Below are 23614 nucleotides of genomic sequence, written 5' to 3'. Positions count from 1 at the left end.
GATCAGACCACATCTGGATTATTGTGCTCAGAACTGGCTACTATGATTTGAAAAGGATAAATTAACCTTGGAAAGAGACAGAGAGATAGAGGGAAGGAGAAAGTACAGAGGTAGATAACAAAAATTATATGGAGGATTGTATAATGTTCATTATGAGGATAGAGAGGTGGCATTCAAACCACAGATGCAGACTGTTGAGAACAAGGGGCTATCCCTGGAAGTTGTGAAAAGAGGTGGTGAACAGCAGGGTGATAAGTAGCTATTTTGCATGAAGGATGATTGGACAATGGAATTCGTTGCCTGATAGAGTGATAAATGTGCAGACAATAGACAGATTTAAGGAGTCGTATGATAGACTTTATGTTGTCTAAGATTGGCTTTCTATAATGAGTTGTGATTCCATGGAGGTCATGAACAATAAAAATAAATATAATAATAATTTTTTATTATCATACAAGTACACATATATCCATATACATTTACAGTGATGTACATGTGCATTACATATAAATAATAATTTTTTAATCAATATCAGAGTTTATTATTATGTAGTATTATTACTGTTTAATTTGTATACAAATGATACGGGAAATAATCTGAAAGGAAGCATTCAGTTGTTTGCTGATGATGCAAAATTGTGTAGAGTAATAGTTAATGAAGGCGATGTGGAAAGCTTGCAGGATGATTTAAATAGGTTGTCAGTATGGTTAAAGATAATGGGTGTCAGTTTAATGTGGAGAAATGTAAAGTTATGCATTATGGGATAAATCGATGACAAGCTGTGAACCATGTTGACAGAACTGTACTCCAAGAAATTGATGAAGCTACAGATTTGAGGATGGTGGTGGTAATAGATAGAGAGTTAAAGTTTAGAGAGCATACTGCTAAGTTTGCTAAGGTAGCTCATAAGATTACTTGGCTATTAAAGAACACACTAACAAATAGAGATAAAAAAAAATTCATCTTTTTAAGCCCTTGATATGTCCCCATCTGGATTACTGGTCTTTTCGGTTTCTTTGGGGGATGAGGTGGTGGTGGAGAGGATTCAGAGGTGAGTCACCAAGATAGTGAGTGGTCTGCGGAATGTGTCCTGAGAGGATAGATCGATGGTATGTGGATTGCAGAAGTTTGTTGATAGGCAAAAAAGAGGAGATACAAGAGAAACATTTCAGTTACTTAAATGGTCTCTTATAGAGCAAATGCAGAGGTTTCAGGTTATCTGTGGAAGATGAGTAAAGGTATGGTTAGTTAGCAGGAGTGTGAGAACTAGATTTCTCACTTGGGGAGTTGTCAATGAATGAATGGAATGGATTGCCAGAGTCAGTTGTGAGTGCTTTGTCTGTTGATGGTTTCAAGGAGAAGAGTATGATATACTGTGTGGATAGTTTGTTTGGGTCTCCTGTGATGAGTCTTCATACTCCATGGCATCTCTTTCTAAGACATGTCAGGCCAATCCACTTTTTTGGTTAACATAATGCTGAATCCAATATTTTGCATGTCCAAAATATTAGTACCACATTGGCATTGTACTTATATGTTCCTTGACCTCTTATGTCTGAGATATAAAAAAAAAAAAAAAAAAAAAAAAAAAAAACGTTCTAATCCTGGTTTCATTTTAGGAGACAGCCCAATTAACAGATATGCTTCTGATGTAAAACAGAGATATGAGGTACATATATAATCTAATTGAGGAGATGGGGAGTGTTCTTAAGGAGTTTGGCAATTTTTGTTGTATCCATTTGTTCAAATGATGTTAACAAAGTGTGTTATGTCAGATGCAGTGCTGGTTCTGAGGAAGAAATCTGCTGCACTCTGGAATCCAAAGTTTTGAAATTTCCTAGTTTCTGAGCAAGATCATGATGTGAAGTTGCATGAAGGTGGGAATGGGTTTGGTAGACTGAAAACAAGAGGAAACCACCTGATTGCCTTATTATTAATGAAATGTAAACAGATTAGAGCCTATGAGTCATGAGGCCAAATGGCAAATACATGGGTAAGTGAGCCTAATGATAACTTGAAGGTCTAGTAATGAGCTTCTAGCTTTCACCTCTCACCACCAACTTATGGTTTGGTATGGATAGCCAAAGAAGTGGACTGGCATGACATGCCTTAGAAAAGGGTGCAGGAAAGCCGAGCTGGTAAACAAATCACACTTTAAATAGCCAATACTATTTGTGGGAGCAGCTCAAGTATTACAGAACCCTAATAACTACAACAGAATTGATGGTACTGTAGGTTTTTTTTAAATTTGTCTTTGTTAAGACAAATTTAAAAGTTAAATTTGTCTTAACAAAAATTAAAATTAAAAATTAAAATTAAAAGACAAAGTTAAGACACCTTCCAAGTACTTAGATAATGCTAGCATGAACTCACAAAACATGAGCATATAAATATTTAATTTTTGTTAATAAATGAGTTGCTTTATTCTTACAGTATATGCAAGAATGGTTCTTCCAGAAACTTCAGCATGAGTGAACTAGTAGCTAAGTGTTTATGAAATGCATGAATAACTGCAAGAACAAAAAAATAATTATACTAACTTGCCAGCAATGTTTTCTAGGACGCTACTTTTACCAGCACTTTGGCATCCTACTACAGCAATCTGTGGTAGATCTATGTTCAGAGCTGTCTGGCCTGAAGACAGGAGACAATCCTGAAGTTTATTTACAAGTGAAACAACATTTCCCATTGATTCATTAGTTCCAGACATGGCTTTGCAAAAAACATTAAGATAAATCCAATTAGTATACACAACTTCACATGTCACGTCTTATGTTAACAGCTGTTTAAATGTTTCAGAAAATCTGAAACTTAAAAAAACTTTTAAGAAAGTAGACAAAAACCATTAGAAAGTTTTTATGTTTCACTTTAGAATTAAACATACTACTAAATATATTCCTGTCATTCCACAATAGTCTATAGTTATAAAATGCTCATTGTCATATCTAGTGGTGAGCAATAAGGGGTTTGCGCGAGCCCTTTGTTAAATTTTTCTTAAATATGCGAGCCCCTTGTTTAATAATCTTGTAGAATTAGAAAATACCACCGTGGAATGTATGCATGCTACTATAATTGCTACTTTAAATTCATATGGATTTTCTGATAACTATATAAAAAATCATTTCATTGCATTTTGTTCTGATGGAGCTAGTGTAATGTTAGGAAACAAATCAGGTGTTGCAATCAAACTTCTACAAAAATTTCCGAACGTTCTGATTTGGCACTGTGCTCATCGTTTACACTTAGCATTAGACGATTCGATAAAAAACATTAAAGAAATAAATCATTTTGAAATGTTTACGGATAAATTACATGCTTTTTATCTTCAATCACCAAAAAAATCAACGAGAATTAAATACGATTGCAAAAAACCTTGGTATCGAAATTTTAAAGATTGGCCGTGTGTTTGGACCACGATGGGCAGTTTACAAATGGCTCTTGCTTTGTGGAGAAATTACCCAGCTTTATGCAAGCATTTTGCATCGAACGATAAATGTAAGGGCTTTTTAAACCGACTTCATAATTTGGAATTTTTAAAAGATCTAGCATTAATGAGTGATATCCTATAGGAATCATGATATCTGTCAGAAGCTCTACAAAGTCGCAATATAAGTATTATAAGGGCTAAGTTAGGTTTTTTTTTTTTTTTTTTTGCTCGACGATGCAAGCCCTTTGTTAAAATTTTCATAGCTCACCACTGGTCATATTCCTGGAAACCATCTGTGGGTAAGTAAAGAGTATGCAGCATGTAGAAAAAGGTTTTGCAAAATTCAAAAGAAGTCATCACAGGATATCAATTGCTTACTTGTTTGTTATGTTGGCAAAAAAATGAAAAAAATGGCTAATGAAACATGAAAGTACCACCTCAGACCAGACTGGGAATGCTAATACAGGAACCAAAATTGCTTGGAATGAGAGTATAGAAATCTCAGCAGTCATAGCAGGTCTTACGGGAGTTCAAAAAGTCTAAAGGATTTGGAGCATTAGTAGGATCATACTATTGACTCAAAAATCTGCAGACTAGGTTTCTACAGAGGAAGGATGAAGTAGAACAGCCTTGATTTATATGCAAGCTGCATATAAACTTTGACCTTGGCAATCTATAGTATAGACTACACTGACATGAAGAATATCATAACTGGTAAAACATTAGATGTCTGATATGCAGTGACTACTCTTTCCCCTATTTTGCCAACTTTCCAATCAGACAAATGATATACTGTGTTTGCCTCCATAGAATTAGACAACCAGAAGAAAAACTGTCATATGTCAAATCCTAGTTATTGACTAGAAGTTATTCCAGGCTTTTTTTTTTTCTGTCAGCATCTGAGTTAGTCAATATTTGGCATGGCTAATTTGGGTTTTCCCCTCCTGGAAGCTTGGATTTTTAACTCTGCAACTCAAAACATTGACCACAGAGCTCCACCATTTTTAGTCGTTGCATGTACCTGCAGGGTTTAGGATAATTAATGAGTTGGTGGCAACTGTTTGTCATACTTCCTCTACTGATACTTATGAAATCATTAATAGCCTTGGGATCATTTCTAAATGATGAAAAAGGATGGAAACAACCAGCTGTATGCCAATCTTCCAAAACATTAGATTAGAATTTTTTTTCTGTGGGTGAGTGTAGATGTTTTAAGAGTGCCTTGTGTCCTATGGAGAGTGCATTGTCATAACTAAAGTTTAGTGTCAGTGGTATAATGGTAGTATGGAGTTTTCTCCTGAATGTAGACCTCAGGCAGTAGAACGGAATGATAAATGCTGGTGGATACGCAACACTTCTGGATAATACAATGTTTCCTACATTGTGCCAGTTTTCCTGAACAATACTATGCTTTCAACAGGATACTGCACCATGTCATATTCCAGTTTGTATATGGTTTGAAGCAAATGATTGGAAATATTGCTGGCCAGCACAAAATTCTGATTTAAACCCAACTTTGGAATGTTGGATGCAGTATGTCTAAAAATGTCATGTACTCTTGGCAGTGTTCAAGGAAAAAACAATACCCAACTCTTTATCACAAACTGGTGTTCCTACAAAAGTGGAAAATATAACTGGGACAAAGGAAGTCCCAAATGTTTGAGGTACATATTAATTTAGGCTTTTTTGAAATACAGTGCAGTCCCAATAATACTTATTTTAACAATGTGTGATGGAAATATTTAATGGACTATTTCTAAATGTGTGTGTGTGTGTGTGTGATCAACTGAATACATTGAATACAACACTGAATTCAAGAGAGTGAGGGAATAGCAGGAGAACAGAAGATGATGAACATAAAATGCTTGTAACAAGATTGTGGGGACTGGATAGGATTTATGGGCTTCCATGAAGTCAAATGACTCATCACACCTTGCCTTGAAAACATTCAGTATTGCAGTATTTACCATCCATTGTATCAACACATTCCCCTCATTCACCATGCAAAAAATCTACTTTTCACTTCCTTATTTGCATGACTATTATACAAATATTTGACATTTCCATTTCAATGGGCACTTTGTATCCATGTATCTATTGAGGTGTAAACACTTCAAGTAAGCTAAGGAGGTCAAACAGCAGCAGTCACAGAACAGAACTCAGTGGTATGCTGCGTGCAACACTCTGTTTTGAGATACTGCAACTCCATACATCACTCTCTGACTCCTATAACTCAATAAATTCTGTAACAATCGGTCTACTAAATGACTGTCCATCAACTTCAGCAATAGTTGGTCATGCAGTAGTCTATCAAATGCCTTTGCAAAACTAGAAAAATCACCCAATAAGCATTTCCTATACTGAATACACTGGTCACTAAATTATAAAATACAACTAGGTTATCGAAGCAAGTCTTCCTCTTAACAAACCAATGATTTTTTTTTTTTTTTGAAAATATTTCTGTGCTCATCAATCCAAGTTTCTATTCTCTCTCTATACCACAGCAATACACAAACTGGTCTATAGATTGCCTTCGATTCCCATCCCCTTATGTAGTGATACTATATTTCTCGCCTACACTCTTCAGGCCTTATTATCATCAAAGCCTTATTATCATCAAGCCTAATTAAAATTCCAAACATTTTGCAATCCTGAACTGCTAGTCCCTTCTCTTCCTTCCTCATTTTATTTAATGCTACTCCCAATTCTAAACATGAAATAGACTAACAATATCATCATTATCATTAGTATTCTGCCTCATGACAGGTCCAATGTATCTCAGCAATTCTCTTCTTCCAATTTCCCCTGTCTCTTGTTTCCTCTTTCATTTCTTGATATCCTCTTGTGTCCATTATATCATCAAGCTTCATTAGTCATCTCCTTCCTCTTAGTTGCTTTCCATCAATTTTCCCTTCTATCATTCTTTTCAGTAGGCTGTCTCATTTTAATACATGTCCTACCCAATTGTTTTCTTTTTCTTATGGTCTTAAGTAAATATCTTTTTTCTTCAACTCTTTGTAATACTTCTTCATTGGTAATTTTTTCAGTCCACTTTATTTTCTCCATTCTTCTCCATAACCACATTTCAAAGGCCTCCAACATTTTAGCTTCTTTCTTTCCAATTGTCCATGTTTCTGACCCATATAAAGTGAAACTCAAATATAACACTTAATAAGCCTTTTCTTTACATTTTTATTCATTTTATTAATAAACAAATTTATCTTGCTATAAAATGCATATTTATCCTTGCTAATTTCCTAGCTAAAGAGAGGTATGAACAGCAGTTAGCTAATGAAGCCAAAAAAAAAATCCTAGGGAGTTCTTTCAATATGTAGCCAGCAAAAGAAAGAATGATTATGGAAGGATGACACTGATTGGAGGAAATGGTATAAAGACAGCTGTTGCAGAATGTGTGGTGGAGATACTTAATGAGCAGTTCATAAAGATCTTTCAATCTTGTGAATATGACTTCATGGAGAGATTGAGAGCAGTTGATGATGGGAAGAAGAGACTGACTGTAAGTGAGCAAGAGGTGTTTGGGGAGTTGAGTAAACTAGATGTAAATAAGGCTGTGGGACTTGATAATCTATCACTGCATATTCCGAAGGAATGTGCCAGAGAGTTGATACCTGTATTGACATATTTTTTTAACTTGGTCAAGTTCCTAAAGAGTGGAAGGAGGGCAAGATTGTGCCACTTCATAAAGGAGGTGATCGAACTCAAGCATCAAACTATAGGCCTATCTCTGTGTCATGTGTTGTGGTTGAGTTGTTGGAGAAGCTTGTGAGAACTAGGATCCAGAGTTGGGTTGAATACAATGGTATAATCTTTGATGGACAGCATGGATTTGCTAAAGGGAGGTCATGTTTTAGTAATCTACTTACTTATTACAATAAAGTGACTACTTCCTTGGACAGAGGAGAAGAATACACAGTAATATACTTGGATTTTGCAAAAGCTTTTGATAGAGTACCTCATGATAAGTTGACAGTCAAACTAGAGCAGATGGGGTTGGATATTAGATTAGTGCATTGGATTGGAGACTGGCTATCTGATAGGTATCAACAAGTTGTGTATGGGGGGTGCAATATCCAGGAAAAGGAAAGTCACTAGTGGAGTGTCTTAGGGGTCTGTTTTAGGGCCATTACTATTTAACTTGTATATTAATGATATTGGTGAAGATTTAGATAGAGATATTCAGTTGTTTGCAGATGATACAAAGCTAGGACGAACCATAAAGAGTAGTGAAGATGTTGTGGCCTTGCAAGAAGACTTTAATAAATTGAGTAATTGGGCAAGCAAATGGGGATCCGAGTTCAATGTTGCAAAATGTAAGGTTTTAAAATGTGGAAAACAAAGATGGGATGCAGAATTTATGCTTGGTGAGAATATATTGTTGGAGGTAGAGGGAAATAAGAGATCTGGGGGATGATGTGGATAAGGATCTAAAATTTAGGGGACACATCGCCAAAATTGTGAAGACAACACAAAGACTTCTGGGAATGATGCGGAGGACACTGACATGTAGAAGTAGGGAGATTCTTGTTCCATTGTATAAGGCTTTGATTAAGCCACACATGGACTATTGTGCCCAGATTTGGTCACTGGGTTTTCAGAAGGATGAAGAGATGTTGGAAAGGGTCCAAAGGCGACTGACTAAGGTAGTTTCTGACCTCTGGAATGTTGAGTATGAGGAAAGATTGAGAAGATATAATTTGCAGAGTCTGGTGGAGAGAAGGAAGAGGGGAGATATGATAGAGACCTACGAGTTGGTAAGGGGTTGTTATAAGATCAATGGTGGAGAAGTTCTACAGAGAATAGTGCGAGATCAGGGGAGAACCAGAGGTCATCCCTGGAACCTGTATAAAGAGGGTGTGAGTAGGGGAATGAGAGGCAGGTTTTTTTCGTGCAGAGTTGTGAATGATTGGAATGCCTTGCCTGAGAGTGTGGTGTCTGCAAGGAGTTTGAGTGTGTTTAAGACACGGTATGATGAGATGTGTGTGTGTGTGATAAAAGGACTTCCCAGATGATTCTTTGACTCCATGAGGTCTTGGGTAATAATAATTCCATGTTACATTTTCTTGTATTATACTACCAAGGTATTTGTATAGTCTCACTTGCTCTACATTTTCTCCATTCATCATCACCTTAACACTTCCTGGTTTCCTGGAGACTCTCATCACTTTTGTTTTCTTTTTGTTAATTTTCATACCATATTTTTTGTATACATTTTCAAATTTCTGCATTAAATGCTGTAGTTAATCTTCAGTATTAGCTAATATTGTTTGATCATCTGCAAATCCAATATTTTGTATTGTTCTTCCTCCAATAGTGATTCCTCTTTTCTCTTTATCAAATGCCTCTTTTATAATTTTTTTCTGCAAATATATTGAAGAGCATCAGTGATAGGCAGCATCCTTGTCTTACACCTCTACCAATCACTAACAATATATTTCTTGAATATTTCTACTATATCCTCAGAAGAGGTGACCTGTGTGGCATCTCCATCAATTAAAGTCAGTTCTTCCATATTCACCCTTTCTTCTACTAGCCAAATAAGTCAAGTATTTTCTAGGATGTTGCTTTGCTGTCTCAGATGATCATCTATCATATGCCAACTTCTTCCTACTACATATGTTTTCTTTCTAGCATGACTCTTACATTCCACATGCTGCCGATAAGTACTTAGTTTTCATTGTATTTCCTCCATAACATCCTCTTTGTCCACTGCATCATTCCTTTTGTTCCAACTCTATTTATCCTTCTAGCTTAGAGCAATCCAACAATGGAATCAGTAACTGATATTGAACTAATTATTTTCCTCCCTTTAACTGATATGCCATGGTGGGTAACCAATCTATTTTCTCAGTTTGTCATAGTCTCCTGCTCTGTAATTCTCACATCTTTCATTCACTTAACACGTTTGCAGCCAACTACTAGTATACTCGTAGTTGGTATATGAGCCCCACAAGTCAGCTACTAATATACTTGTATGATGCTTACCGCTGGCAACGAGATTACCCGTACTGACCTTGAAGAAGTGAAAATGCTTGGCTTATGGAGCTAGCAGTAAAAGTGTGTATACTCTTAGATGGTATATAAGCAACACAAGCCAACTACGTATGTCGATTATCGCCGGCAATGAGATTACCCGTATTGACCTTGAAGAAGTGAAATTGCTTGGTGTACAGGAACAAACTATGCTTGAGTAGCGTGGCAGCGAACGTGTTAAACTTGCAAGGGCCGAGATACCTTCCGCATCAAAGTCACATGATTGCTATAATAAAAAATCATGCCTTATAATCACCTGTCTCTTATATTTGCACCTGCATCTGCTGAACATTTCAGAATTCCTCATTCTATATTTCCTGGCTTTAACATCAGCACTCTGCTAAATATTAAAGTTCTTGCTCACTTCAAACTTACATCAAATGGCATCATCCCCCGCTGCTTCCTTGACGTTCCACATTCAATTGACAACTTTTCTGAGATCACCAGTAATATCTCACTCCCTCTTTTATCCTATCCTCTTGAAAAACACCATATTCATCAACATTCCTCTCAGCACTTGTTAAGCACATCTCACTCCCAAAGTTTATCGACTAAGTAATGACACAAACTCTGCCAATAATATTCTTTGCATTAGTGCATAATAGCATTGTCCCTGGTTCCCCTTCTCACAATTCTTCACTATATCATTCCTTGTCAGCTAACTTTGCTACTCCCCATAAGCTATACTCAAAATATCAATTGTACTGCCACTGTTCATATCGCATCTCTTCTGGTATCATACAGTTATCTTCTTCTTCTTCTGCAGCTTTTCCCAATTAAGTATGGTCACTGTTTGTAGAGTCTCCTCCACGGCCTCCTGTCTTGAGCTGTAGCCACATCCAAGTTCTTCATCCTCAAGTCCTCCTCCACCATCTCCCTCCATCTCTTCTTTGGCCATCCGCACTTCCTCTTCCCCTGCACATCCATTTGCATTACCTTTCTTCCCACATACTCTTCCTCCTTCCTCATCACATGACCAAACCATCTCAACCTTGCTTCCTGTATCTTTGCTCCTAAGTTCGTAACTTTCACCATTCCCCTTACATAATCATTTCTCAGACGATCCTTTCTGGTCATACCGCACATCCACCTAAGCATTCTCATCTCCGCTACCTCCATCCTGCTGATATTATTTTTCCTCAGGGCCACAGTTTCCATAGCATACGTCATAGCTGGTCTCACTACTGTCCTGTAGATTTTGCCTTTTAGACTGAATCGGTACTATCTTATCGCATAGCACTCCAGCCATCTCTCTCTCCAGTTCCTCCATCCTGCATCCCACTTCCTTCTCAGCTTCACCATCCTCTTTCATTGTTGAACCTAAGTATCTAAAGTCACTGACCTTTCTGAGGACATTTCCTTCTAGCTCTAGATCTGTCTCCTGGCTGCAATCCACTTTGCAACACATATACCCTGTCTTACCTCCGCTCAGTCTTATACCTCTCTTCCAGTACTTTCCTCCAACTTTCCAGTTTAGCTGCCACTTCTTCTCTTGCTTCTGCACACAGCATGATGTCATCTGCATACAACAAAGTCCAAGGTGTGTCTTCGCTCACCTCCTCCGTCACCACCTCCAACACAATATTAAACAGGAACGGACTTAATGCTGATCCTTGATGCAAGCCAACTGTCACTGGAAAACTTTCTGTCTCTCCCAGGTAGGTTCGAATTCTTGTCTTCACATTTCTGTACATCTCCTGCACCAACCTGACATATTTTTACGGTAACTTCTCCCTCAAACACCTCCAGACCTCTTGCCTTGGCTCTATCATAAGCTTTCTCCAGATCAATAAAAACCAGATGTAGCTCCCGTTGTTTCTCTTGAAACTTTTCCATCATTTGTCATAACCCAAAGATAGCATCTGTCATCGATCGACCAGGCATGAGGCCAAATTGTTCCTTTGCAATCTCCACCTCCTTCCTCAGTCATCCATCAAGAACCCTCTCTAGGATCTTCATTGTGTGGCACATCAACTTTATTCCTCTGTAATTCTTACAGTCTTGGGCATCCCCTTCCTTTGATGCCTTATTTCTACATTTTGCCAATCGATAAATCTTTCTCTGTCCTTCCTTTGTTTCTAACTGATCATAAAGGTCTTGATATGCCATGGCCTTCACCTGTGCAACAACTCTTTTAGCTTCTCGCTTTTTTTCTCTGTACTCCTCTCTGTCCTCTTCCACTCTTGACTTGTCCCACTTCTGCTTTGCCTTCCTCTTAGCCATCACTGCATCTTGTACATTATTATTCCACCGCCAACCTTCCTTCTGCTCTCTAATCTTTCTGTATATTTCACCAAGCACCTCAATTGCACAGGTTTGAATTACTTTGGAATTATGTCTCCACCAGTCTTGTACACTTTCTAGTCCATCCAAAATCCTCTCTAACACCTTCTCCCTAAAACGGTTCCTCACACCCTCTTCTTTTAAGCAAAACCACTTAATTTTCTTCCTCTCATGGCTTCCAAAAGGTTCCTATCTTCGACTTTATTTTAAAGTCTGCACACAGCAGCTGGTATTGCTGCGCCACCATATCATACAGTTATAACCCAAAGTATGTCTAATTTTCACTACACACACATATATGTCCTTAATAGTGATCTACCTGGCTTCACCACTGTCACCATTTAAATGCACACCATATCCAGAAAATACCTATTACTGGAATATGCAAAGGAACTGATGCAGGTATTCAATAATTAGTTTGCAGAAGGGAAAGAGTTCAAAGAGGATATATTGTTAGAAGTGGAGGATATAAGAGATCTAGGGGTGATAGTGGATGAGTATCTGAAATTTAGGGGACACATAACCAAAATTGTGAAGACAACACAAAGGCTTCTGGGGATGATGCGGAGGACACTCACTTGTAGAAGTAGGGAGATTCTTGTTCCGTTGTATACGGCTTTGATTAGGGCACACATGGACTATTGTGTCCAGATTTGGTCACCTAGTTTTCAGAAGGATGAAGAAATGTTGGAAAGGGTCCAAAGGTGACTGACTAAGTAGTTTCTAACCTCTGGAATGTCGAGTATGCAGAAAGATTGAGAAGATGCAACTTGCACAGAGTCTGGTGAACAGGAAGAAGAGGGGAGATATGACAGACACCTATAAGTTAGTAAGGGGTTGTTATAGGATCGATGCTGGAGAGGTTCTACAAAAAATAGTGGGAGATCAGGGGAGAACCAGAGGTCATCCCTCGAAACTGTATAAAGAGGGTGTGAGTAGGGGAGTGAGAAGCAAGTTTTTTTCATGCAGAGTTGTGAATGATTGGAATGCCTTGCCTCAGAGTGTGGTGTCTGCAGAGAATTTGAGTATGTTTCAAGCATGGTATGATGAGCTGTGTGTATGATAAAAGGACCTCCTAGATGAGTCTTTGACTCCATGGGGTCTTGAGTAATAATAAATAATAAGAGTTACTGAAGAACAAAAGATAATGGTAGCACATACAAGCAGGAAGGGTTCATAACTGATTTCAAACATCAACAAATTTGCATTTCAGCTGTAATGATCTTAGACGTATGACATATACTCTTATATTTTATAGAGATATACATATAATCTTTTATTTTATTTTAGATATTTTAAAGACTTTCAATAGAAAAAGGCATGAAAAATGGCATGAAATTGAAGAGAATGAGAACACCTAGCAGGTTTGTACCAGGATATAGAGAATTTCAGGTTATTGATATATTCCAAAGTTTAAGCTTTGCACTTAACAAAATTAAAATAACCCACAAAGGGTTATTTGCAAACCTAAAGTACATTTGTCAATGGATATATTAAGGATATATATATATATTATCAATTTTTATATATATTTTATTGAATTTAAGGATATATATATATATTATCAATTTTTATATATATTTTATTGAATTTTTTTTTATTTATTTTTACTCTAGTCCAGAAGCCCTGTTCTAGAGACCAAACCTGGAATTTATTCAAGCCACTGCAGGCCTCTGCAGAGCAGCGATATCACACTATGCAATGAAATTCATCTCCGGCCTAAAGACAATCACAAGCATTCATGTCCACAGGTCACAGGATTCGAATTGTGACCTGTTGGTTGGAGAGCAGTTAGGCTAATGACTCAGTCAACTAGGCTAGTAAATTACCCTCAACATACTACATTGACAAAACGGTACTCGAGAAAATTGATGAAGCTAGGGATTTGGGTGTGTTGGTGGATAGGGAGTTGAAGTTCAGAGGGCATATTGCAAAAGTGACTAAAATAGCTCAGAGGATTATATGGCTATTGATAAATACCTTGACAAGCAGAAAAAAGGAGGCTATGTTATTATACCTCTTGATAAGAGCTTGATAAAGCTCTCCATCTCACTAATTTGGCATTCATTGGTTGCCATTTTACACAGATCTAGTCACCTGAGATGAAGAGCTAGTAAGGGGAGGAGAGAATCCCAAGTTTTCAGAAGGGAAAAACCAAACCTTCTTTTGTCATAGATGCCAGCCTGGTTGGCTGAGTGGTTAGCGTGTCCACTCTCCAGCCAAAAGGCTGTGAGGTCAAACCCTGCCATGGATATGGATGTTTGTGATTGTCTGTGAAAATACTAGTGGTGGTGGTGGTGGGGGGGGTAGATGGCGTTGGTGTAGTTCCAGCTTGTAGTTGGATTGAGTGGTGTAGATAGAGTTGTAGAGTAGGTGCCCTCCCTCCCTCCATGAGTCCTTGGACTCCCTGGAGGTGTTACATAATAATAATAATTATTATTATTACCCAAGACCCCATGGAGTCAAAGACTCATCTAGGAGATCCTTTTATCATACACACACACAGCTCATCCGTGCTTTAAACACACTCAAATTCTCTGCAGACACCACACTCTCAGGCAAGTCATTCCAATCATTCACAACTCTGCATGAAAAAGCCTGCTTCTCACTCCCCTGCTCACACCCTCTTTATACAGTTTCCAGGGATGACCTCTGGTTCTCCTCTGATCTACCACTATTTTCTGTAGAACCTCTTCAGCATTGATCCTAACAACCCCTTACTAACTTGTAGGTCTCTATCATATCTCCCCTTCTTCCTCCCAACCAGACACCGCAAATTATTCATCTTCTCAATCTTTCTGCATACAAGACATTCCAGAGTTTAGAAACTACCTTAGTGTCGCCTCTGGACCCTCTCCAACATCTCTTCGTCCTTCTGAAAACCAGGTGACCAAATCTGGGCACAATAGTCCATGTGTGGCTTAATCAAAGCCTTATACAATGGAACAAGAATCTCCCTACTTCTACAAGTCAGTGTCCTCTGCATCATTCCCAGAAGCCTTTGTGTTGTCCTCACAATTTTGGCTATCTGCACCCTAATAGCAAATCCATGCAATCCATTAAAGATAATACCATTGTCAACAGAATTCTGGATCCTAGTTCTCACAAGCTTCTCCAACAACTTAACTACAACACCTGACACACAGATAGGCCTATAGTTTGATGCTTGAGTTCGATCATTGGAAAATACCATTTTTTCCAATCACTGTCATCTTTCCATAATTATTATTATTATTATTCCTGATACCTCCAAGGAGTCCGAAGACTCATCGCAGGAGGATACCTACAACTGTCTCAACCACTACACTGAACCTCTACTACGAATCATCTCCATCAACGCCATCTACCACCCACCACAACTAGTATTTTTTGTCTGTAAATTGCATGTGTTCTGAAGGGCCGATTTGTCTGTATGCGGGATGAAAAACCCAAGTTTCCGGGAGAAAAAACCCTGCTATTTTTCTGGCTACATATCGAAAGACCTCTTTAGGATTCTTTTTGGCTTCATTAGCTAACTGCTGTTCATACTTCTCTTTAGCTACCCTCAACAACCAAGTCACCCCCCCCCCCACCTTGCCTATTCTTTATAGTCCTCATGGAATTGGTTATTTCCACTTCTCTTATGCTGCCTCCATAATGCCCTTTTTCCCTGTATCGCATGCTTAATCTCTTTATTTATCCATTTCAAACCTACCTAATTTAACCTTCTCACCCTTGGAATACATTTAGACATTGCATCTACTAGATAGTTTTTTTGAAAATCTCCCAAGCTGTATTGATCTCTTTTCCAGCTAACTCCTTATTCCATGCTACACCTGCAAGCTGTCACCTGAGCTCTTCATAATAATAATAGATCTTCACATGGCGTGGGTCAAAGAATTGCACACACAAAATAAATAAAAATATAAATAAATAAATAAAACACCCTGTAGTGAATGGCTACTATTTAACCTATGATGGTGACTTAGAGCTATGGAAACAAACGTTAATTCAACAGCTCTGCACAGGCATCTCTCATGCAAGCACTTCCTGAAAATAAATGGCAATATATGAGTCATTATACATGTCAAGTTTCTAATGTCACCCGAAGTCGTGTCGTCAAACATTACAACATAAGAAAAGAATATGATTTAAAAAAATAAATAAAATAATATTATTTATTTATTAAACGATATAATATAATATGAAACTTAAATTCATTTATAAAAGCGAAACGTCAACAAGACCAAATTAAACAATGATTAAAAAAAAAGAAAGAAAGAAAACATGAAAATACTCATGCCAGTGCCTACAAATCCTATAACAATACACTACCAAACCTCTCTGGTTTGTTGTCCTACCACCATAAATTACCAAACACCTCATCTTTGGTTATCGCACACTAGCCTTTGAAACCTTTTAAGACAGTCATATTACCCAACTAGACACGAAACTCGTACAACAATACCAAAAGTGCATATACGCACTTTTATAAAAATAATAATACACACACACACTTTATGTTCAAAATTCAAAACTATTCTAACGTCAAAACAGAAAAACCTTCGCAATCATAATAAACAACTACTCTGCTACTAATGGCTCAGTTAAGTAAGTTTGAGCGCGGTTAGTAGTCAGAAGGAAGCCAATCGTTCGATGCTGTTGGCACACTCTCCCTCGATGAGTCTTTGGACTCCCTAGAGGTGTTAAATAATAATAATAATGATAATAATAATATAACATCATCTATGGTGACACGTGCTTTTGTTTGCATTTCAGCTGTCCTATTTCAGAGGTGAGTGGCTGCCTTGTATTAATACTACGAGTCACATGTCTGCAAATTTTGCAGAGCTGCTTTTCAAAATAAGGCTTTGGCAGATATTGTCGTAGTTCTTTTTTTAAGATTTGCATACCCCCTCCTGACCCTGAAGTTCTGAGGCTGAAGAAGCAGAGTTTACTGCTAATGTACTGTAAGTATATTCAATATAAATGGGAAAACATGAGCTCAAACAAAATCAGTACCAAATAAGATTGCTAAGAGAGTCTCCATAGCTTAATACTTATCAAAAATATCCTTTAATTAAAAAAAAAAAAAGAACCGAAACTAATAAAGATAATTCATAAGGCAGTCTCTGAGGTATTTGGAAAGAAAAATAAATATTAAAAAGACAAACATTACAATTTTGGAACAAAGATTTATTATTATTATTATCATTATCATTATTATTATTATTACAACGGCCTTTGTAGCTCAGTGGACAGTGGAAGTGGCGCTTGCGTTCTCTGCGCTTGGCTGCTCGAAGTTAAACCTAGGTTCAAGTCTAGTCGCCGACTGGAGGAACTTTTTCTATCGACCGATTCCCGTGTTAGTCGAACTCTGGCACGGGCAAACGGGTTTTTCCTACCGGAAACTAGGGTTTTTAGTCCCCCTAAACTCAAGAAAATCGATAGTACCCACATTATTTCAGACATTAACATATCTTGTGAGAGTTATGGACCAAGAGATGGCTGCACTTGTTTGCCAGCCTCTTCCTGAATTAATCCTATAGAAACCCTTCAGCAATTTGAATGTCTCAATCATATCTTCCCTTTTCCGCCTATCAACCAATTTTTGCAACCCACAAATCTTCAACCTGTTCTCATAAGGTTCATTCCATAGACCTGCTATCATCTTGGTCACTCGCCTCTGGATCCTCTCAACCTCCTACCCATCAAGAAGAAACCTAGGTGACAAATCTGGGCACAGTAGTTGAGATGGGGTCTTATCAAGGCTTGATGCAGAGGAACAATAACTTACTTCTCAAAGTATTCTTCAGCATTCAAGTGATTTGATGAGCTGATTTAGCCACTTTTGCAATGTGCCCACCTAAACTTCAACTTCCTCTCCACCAACACTCCCAAGTCCCTGGCCTCATCAATCTCCTGGAGTACATTTCCACCAATGTGATATACTGCTGCTAATCTTATCATCCCAAAATGCATAACCTTACATTTTGTCACATTAAATTGACATCCATTCTCCTTAGCCCAGACCTCTAATCTATCCAAATCATCCTGCAAAATTTTGACATTTTTGCATTCACCATTTCCCTACCCACCTTTGCATCATCAGCGAACAAATGAACCGTTCCTCTCAGATCCTTCCCTATATCGTTAATGAACAAATTAAATAGCATTGGTCCAAGAATAGCGGCACACCACTAGTCACAGGTCGTCTTTTGGACTCCACTCCTGAGTAAACTACTCTCTGATATTTCTCCATCAGCCACCCTCCTATCCATCTCACCAACCCTATATACATTCCCATATGTTTCAGTTCACGGATTAGACTTCCATGTGGTATCCTGTCAAATGCCTTAGCCAGGTCAAGTAGTATCACTGTAAACCCATTATCATTATCTGGTTCAGCTGTCGCTGTGTTATAAAACCTGAGCAAGTCACTGAGGCATGATCTACCCTTCTCAAAACCATGCTGTTCCCCATATAGTATCTCATTTTCATCAATCCATTCCAGTATTTTTCCCTTGACTACTTTCTCCAAGACCTTGACGACTCCTGATATGCTGATCGGTCGGTAATTTGCAACAGTAGTCTTGGATCCTCCTTTATGCAATGGAACTATTATCCCCTCTTTCCACCCGCTTCGGGACTAAACCAGACCCGAGACCCAGATTAAACAATATGGTCAAGGGCACTGACAATTCTTTAGCTGCTTCACGTAAGATCCGTGCTGGTATATCATCCAATCCCACAGATGTATTCACATTAAGGTTCTGTAATAGACTATTGACCTCAACTTCATTCACCACAATTCTTGTATAAATTAATAGTTCCTTCATTCCTTCAATGTCACCACTGGATGATATACTCTTGCAAAATGTTCACTCAATAATTCCACTATATTGACTGATTCAGTGACCTCCCTATCATCGGCATTCCTTAAAATCATTCTGTCGTGTACAGTTTTTCTTTTACTTGCAGCATATTGAAAGAATTGTTTGGGATTCTCTTTAGCTCGCATGACTAATTTCCTTTCATAATCCGCTTTTGCTTTTCTTACCACACTTGTTACCCTTCTGGCCTGAGCTTTATTCCGTTCATGTGCCTGCAGGTCACTTTTCTCCTTAAATTCCCTCCACAGTTGTTTCTTTTTTTTTACAACTGAAGCTTAATGGTGTTATTCATCCAATTAACCCTTACTTGATTTACTACTCGGACTCTAGGTATACAGTCAGCCATAACCTCCTGAAAATGCTCCTTGACCACTTCCCATACACTATCAACATCCAGCCCTTGCAGTTTTACATGCCATGGCACTGAACTAAGCAATTTCCTAAGCTTGTCATACTTGCCAGCACCGTAATTCCACATGTACCCTGTCTTAATCAAAAATTTCACAGAATTGGTCACCTCCCAGGTCAAGACCTTATGATCACTCTCACCAATAGGTGGCAACATGGTTATATTCATTACAGTCAAATTCTCAGATGCTATTACTAAGTCAAGCACCCTTGAACCCCTAGTATTTTCCATTACATGCTGTCTCAGATAGTTATCCCTTAATAATTGAATAAAATCCAGTTCCTTCCTCACGTGTCTTCTCCTCCTTCCAATCAATGTTACCATAGTTGAAATCCCCCCCATAATAATTACCCTCCTTCCACTCATTTCATCAATTTGTTTATGCATACCATCTTCAGCATCTATTCCATCACCTGGTGTATAGCAGCACCCAACTGTATATTTTGTTCTGCTAGTCTCAATCTCACACCAAATAGCCTCAAATGAGCTCTTTTCACTATTCTGCAATACAACTTCTATTCTCCTTGGCTGCAGTTCATCAACTATCATCAATAACACTCCTCCCCCATTTTATTCTCTCTGTCCCTCCTGAACACACTATACCCTACACATTCTATCCCACTAACTATATCATCTTCTGTCAGCCATGTTTCACTAATGCCAATAACCTGTGTCCAGGAAGAGCCAACCAAGGCCAAAAATTATTCCTTCTTGTTCCTAATACTCCTGGCATTAGTATACATGAAATGCAGAGGTCCATTTGTTCCACCCTATCTTGATGCCTTATACTAACCATCCAATTCTGATTTGTTATCCTCCGTACTGGCTCGGGCACATTATATACATTCTTACATTCAAGTGCTTCACTGATGTCTGCATATTCACTCCTTAATAGTTCTAGTTTCCCTGATTTTGCACATCAACTTCATTGAGCAACACTTTTTCCAGTCTTTGCACATCAAATCCATTCAAATGCAAGTTCATCCATCTTGTACAAATCCTTTCGCACATCAAACTCACTCCACACGCCCACAAACTCCACACCACACCACACCAATATACAAACTGAAATAAAAGAAAGCCAATACAAATCATTCCTTCAAAAAACAAAGTAAACAGAATAAATATATACAATAAATATATAGGTAAAACCATAATAAAAAAAAGGCTCACCAAATTCTTGGAATACATTGTTCACAAAATAATAAACCATGATGAAAGAGATATAGCAGAAATCAACTTAATACAAGAAAAACAATATACAGAATACGAATATTATAAGTAATGGTGTAGCTAGAGCTTTTGCCACCCAAGGCGATCTCTGAATTTGCCGCCCCTCTCAATAAACACCAAAAATACTACAAAAAGTCAAAACGACGTATAGGGAAATAAATTAAAACACTATTTATTTATTTTTAGTAAAACTTTAATATCAACATTCTAAAATGTTATTTTTCTTGCTCTTCTGTTAGCAAAATCGTCGATAACATTGGTGAAGTCTATTTCATAGTAATGAAGGTAATTCTTAATCAATTTTATTTAAAAAAACTCCTCTTACTACTAGCAAGACTTACAGCAATTGCGAGGAAAATTCACGACGATATTACAATATTTGGAAATAAGTTCTCGAGACTGTATTTTATAATTAACTGCAAAGGTTCAAAGTGCCGCTCGGGGCGGACAGCCCAATCCGCCCCCACTAGCTATGTCTCTGATTATAAGCATTTATTGTATGATCCAAATTTATTATCAGAAAATAATAATAATGAAATCAGTACTGTTTCTTTTAGTTCTTCCAGTTAGATTGAAAGAACTAAAAGAAACAATACAGGTATCAACAAATAGAAAATCAGCTAGATTAGATGGCATAAATACAGAGCTCTGAAAGTATGGTAAAGAATCTTTACGTCAAAGATTTTTAAAGTTAATGAATAGTTAAGTCAAAGATTCTTAAAGTTAACTGTTAGAGGAAATGTAAAGATCCACCAGATTGGGCAAAAGCTAAGGTTACATCTGTATTTATGAAGGAGGGTAAAGATGACTGTAGAAATTACAGAGAAAATTACAGTTTATTGAATATAGGTTACGAAATATACAATAAATTGAATAAAAGACTTTAAAATATTGCAAACAATCTACTATCAAGAACAAAATGGTTGTAGACATTAAAGATATTGACTATGTTTTAATACAAATTATTTAGAAAAGACAAGAAATTAATTTGGAGACACAATTGACGTTTATAGATTGTTAGGAAGCTTTTGATAACATACGCTGAGAAAAATTACGGACTATTTTTCATAGAATGGGTGAGGGGAGTAGAACAAGAGGCCATTGCTACAAACTGTATAAGGAGGGTGTGAGCAAAGGAGTGAGAAGCAGCTTCTTTTCATGGAGGATGGTTGGTGAGTGGAATGCATTGCCTGAGTGCATTGTGGATGTGGACACATTGAATCAGTTTAAGATGAATATTGTATGCAATAGTGAGTATCTCCCATGATGAATCTCTGATTCCATGGAGGTCGGGTGTTGATGATAATAATAATAATAATAATAATAATAATAATAATAATAATAATAATAATAATAATGATGAAAAAATCAAGGATATCCATTACATTTAATACAATCTTTACAAAGTTTATATAATACAAAAATTACAGTTACAATTAGGTAATAAATTAACAGAAGAAGGATATATATATATATCACAATAAGATCTCACAATAAAAAAAAGTCATGACATTTAGTGCACGAAATCATATTAGATCAAAAATAATAAAACAGATAAGACAGTTTAACTGTTTAGGTTTGCATAATAACATATCTAAAAGACATAGATGAAAAATAAATAAATTCCAGAACAACTGAAAGAACAGTGAATAAAAAGTCAAAAGGAGAAACTCAACGTAAATTTTATAATAGCAATGGCCACGCTCACATTATTATATGATTCGGAAGCATTCACTTAATAAAATAAATTCATTTAAGAAAAGCAAAATGCAGGAATGAGATTTTTAAGAACAATTAAAGGATGCACAAAATTAGACTATATGAATATGAAGACATTAGAAGAGAGTTAGGTTACAACTTAAATGAAAAGGTGAAGGAATATAGAGAGAAATGAAAAGAGAATTTATAGATGATTGAAAGATGTCTTCTAATAGGATGGAAAGATAGGCTATCACAAGAAGTGAATTATAAATCAAATGAAAAAGTGAGAGGAAAACTAGTGAAGACAGAACGGACAGATGCCTAATACTTAATGAGAAGAAGTCCTACCTTAGGCAGTGATCGGGTTTCTAAGAAGCCAAGACAGGACGTCCGTGACAGGACGTTGAGACTAACAACATGAAAGGAAGTTGAAATGAAATATACTGCTAAGTAAGTAAAAGGTTGGATCCGGGTAGCCACTAATAGCAGAATATGACAGTGTAGCAAAAGAATCTCTCTCTCTCTCTCTCTCTCTCTCTCTCTTTCTGTTTAACTTTTGTTAGTTTGCGTTGATTTATGTTGTATGTTTATTTCAAAATTTAAGAAAAATTGGATCCTTAAGTTAACAGAGCGAAAACGTCTCTGCTCGAATATCGATGTGTGTGCTGGGATTTTTCCCAGTGAATGAGCTATGAAAATTGTTTTATATATCCTATCTACGCGTAGATCTAAAACTACCATACAAAATTTCAAAAACACCAGACCTGACGGTAAAGGGTGGTTAATCCTTATTCAGGTAATTTCCTATGTCTTATACTACGTGTGTCCTCCTGGCATGTTTACCTCTTTTGGTAGGTTAAAAACTCGTTTTATATTTTGTTTTTTATATCCTATCTACGCGTAGATCTAAAACTACCATACAAAATTTCAAAAACACCAGACCTGACGGTAAAGGGTGGTTAATCCTTATTCAGGTAATTTCCTATGTCTTATACTACGTGTGTCCTCCTGGCATGTTTACCTCTTTTGGTAGGTTAAAAACTCGAGTTCTCAGTAGAAAAATCCCTACCTCCTCTATTTCGTCTTTCAGATGAAAAGGTCCAAGATCCTGATAAAAGTTCTCGTTCTAGACAGGATTCGAACCTATATCTTTCCAATCAGAGGACATCGTCGAAAGTCCCTGAACAACTGAGGCTCTTGCTTTATGTACATCGAAAAAGGTGAATGATATTTGGACAGCGAAGATGAATGAAAAGAATGCGAATATAATATATGAGAATCACTTCTCATATATTATATTCGCATTCTTTTTAGACCGAAACTCTTAAAGAAAACAGCTGTCACCGAAAGTATCAAAAGATGATGGAAGTATGCAAATAGCAGCATTGAATGCATGAGAGGGGGGGGACACTCAGGAGAGCGCGTTGTTGAAATAAAGCATATGAAGAATGAAATTGTATGAATATATGAAGAAGCGAATGGGTGATATAAAGGGTAGGGAGAAAATCAATAAGACGAAAAGGGTTTCAAAGAATTATCGAGTGTTGTTGTATAGGGATTTCATCATTGGGTGTGGGAAATAACAGAGTTCAGAAAACATTTTGCAAGGAGCACAGTAACACAAAAATCTAAAGTTTT

At 37.2% G+C, this 23614-nt stretch overlaps 1 protein-coding gene across 3 annotated transcripts in view; it reads right to left on the bottom strand.

Annotated features, from left to right (window-relative positions):
* LOC150093740 (dynamin-1-like) overlaps positions 1 to 23614 on the bottom strand; it is a 321001-nt gene that overhangs the window by 282323 nt on the left and 15064 nt on the right. For all 3 annotated transcript variants that reach the window (XM_090413070.1, XM_090413072.1, XM_090413071.1), the window contains exon 2: positions 2541 to 2712. In XM_090413070.1, the coding sequence (XP_090269196.1) occupies positions 2541 to 2710 (170 nt within the window). In that variant the 5' untranslated portion in view covers positions 2711 to 2712. The remainder of the gene's footprint in view (positions 1 to 2540; positions 2713 to 23614) is intronic.

The sequence above is a fragment of the Typopeltis vanoorti genome, chromosome 23 (genome assembly GCF_054136105.1).
Source record: "Typopeltis vanoorti isolate ZY-2024b chromosome 23, IOZ_Tvanoo_1.0, whole genome shotgun sequence".
Taxonomy (NCBI): domain Eukaryota; kingdom Metazoa; phylum Arthropoda; class Arachnida; order Uropygi; family Thelyphonidae; genus Typopeltis; species Typopeltis vanoorti.
This window is presented reverse-complemented; position numbering and strand designations above follow the sequence as displayed.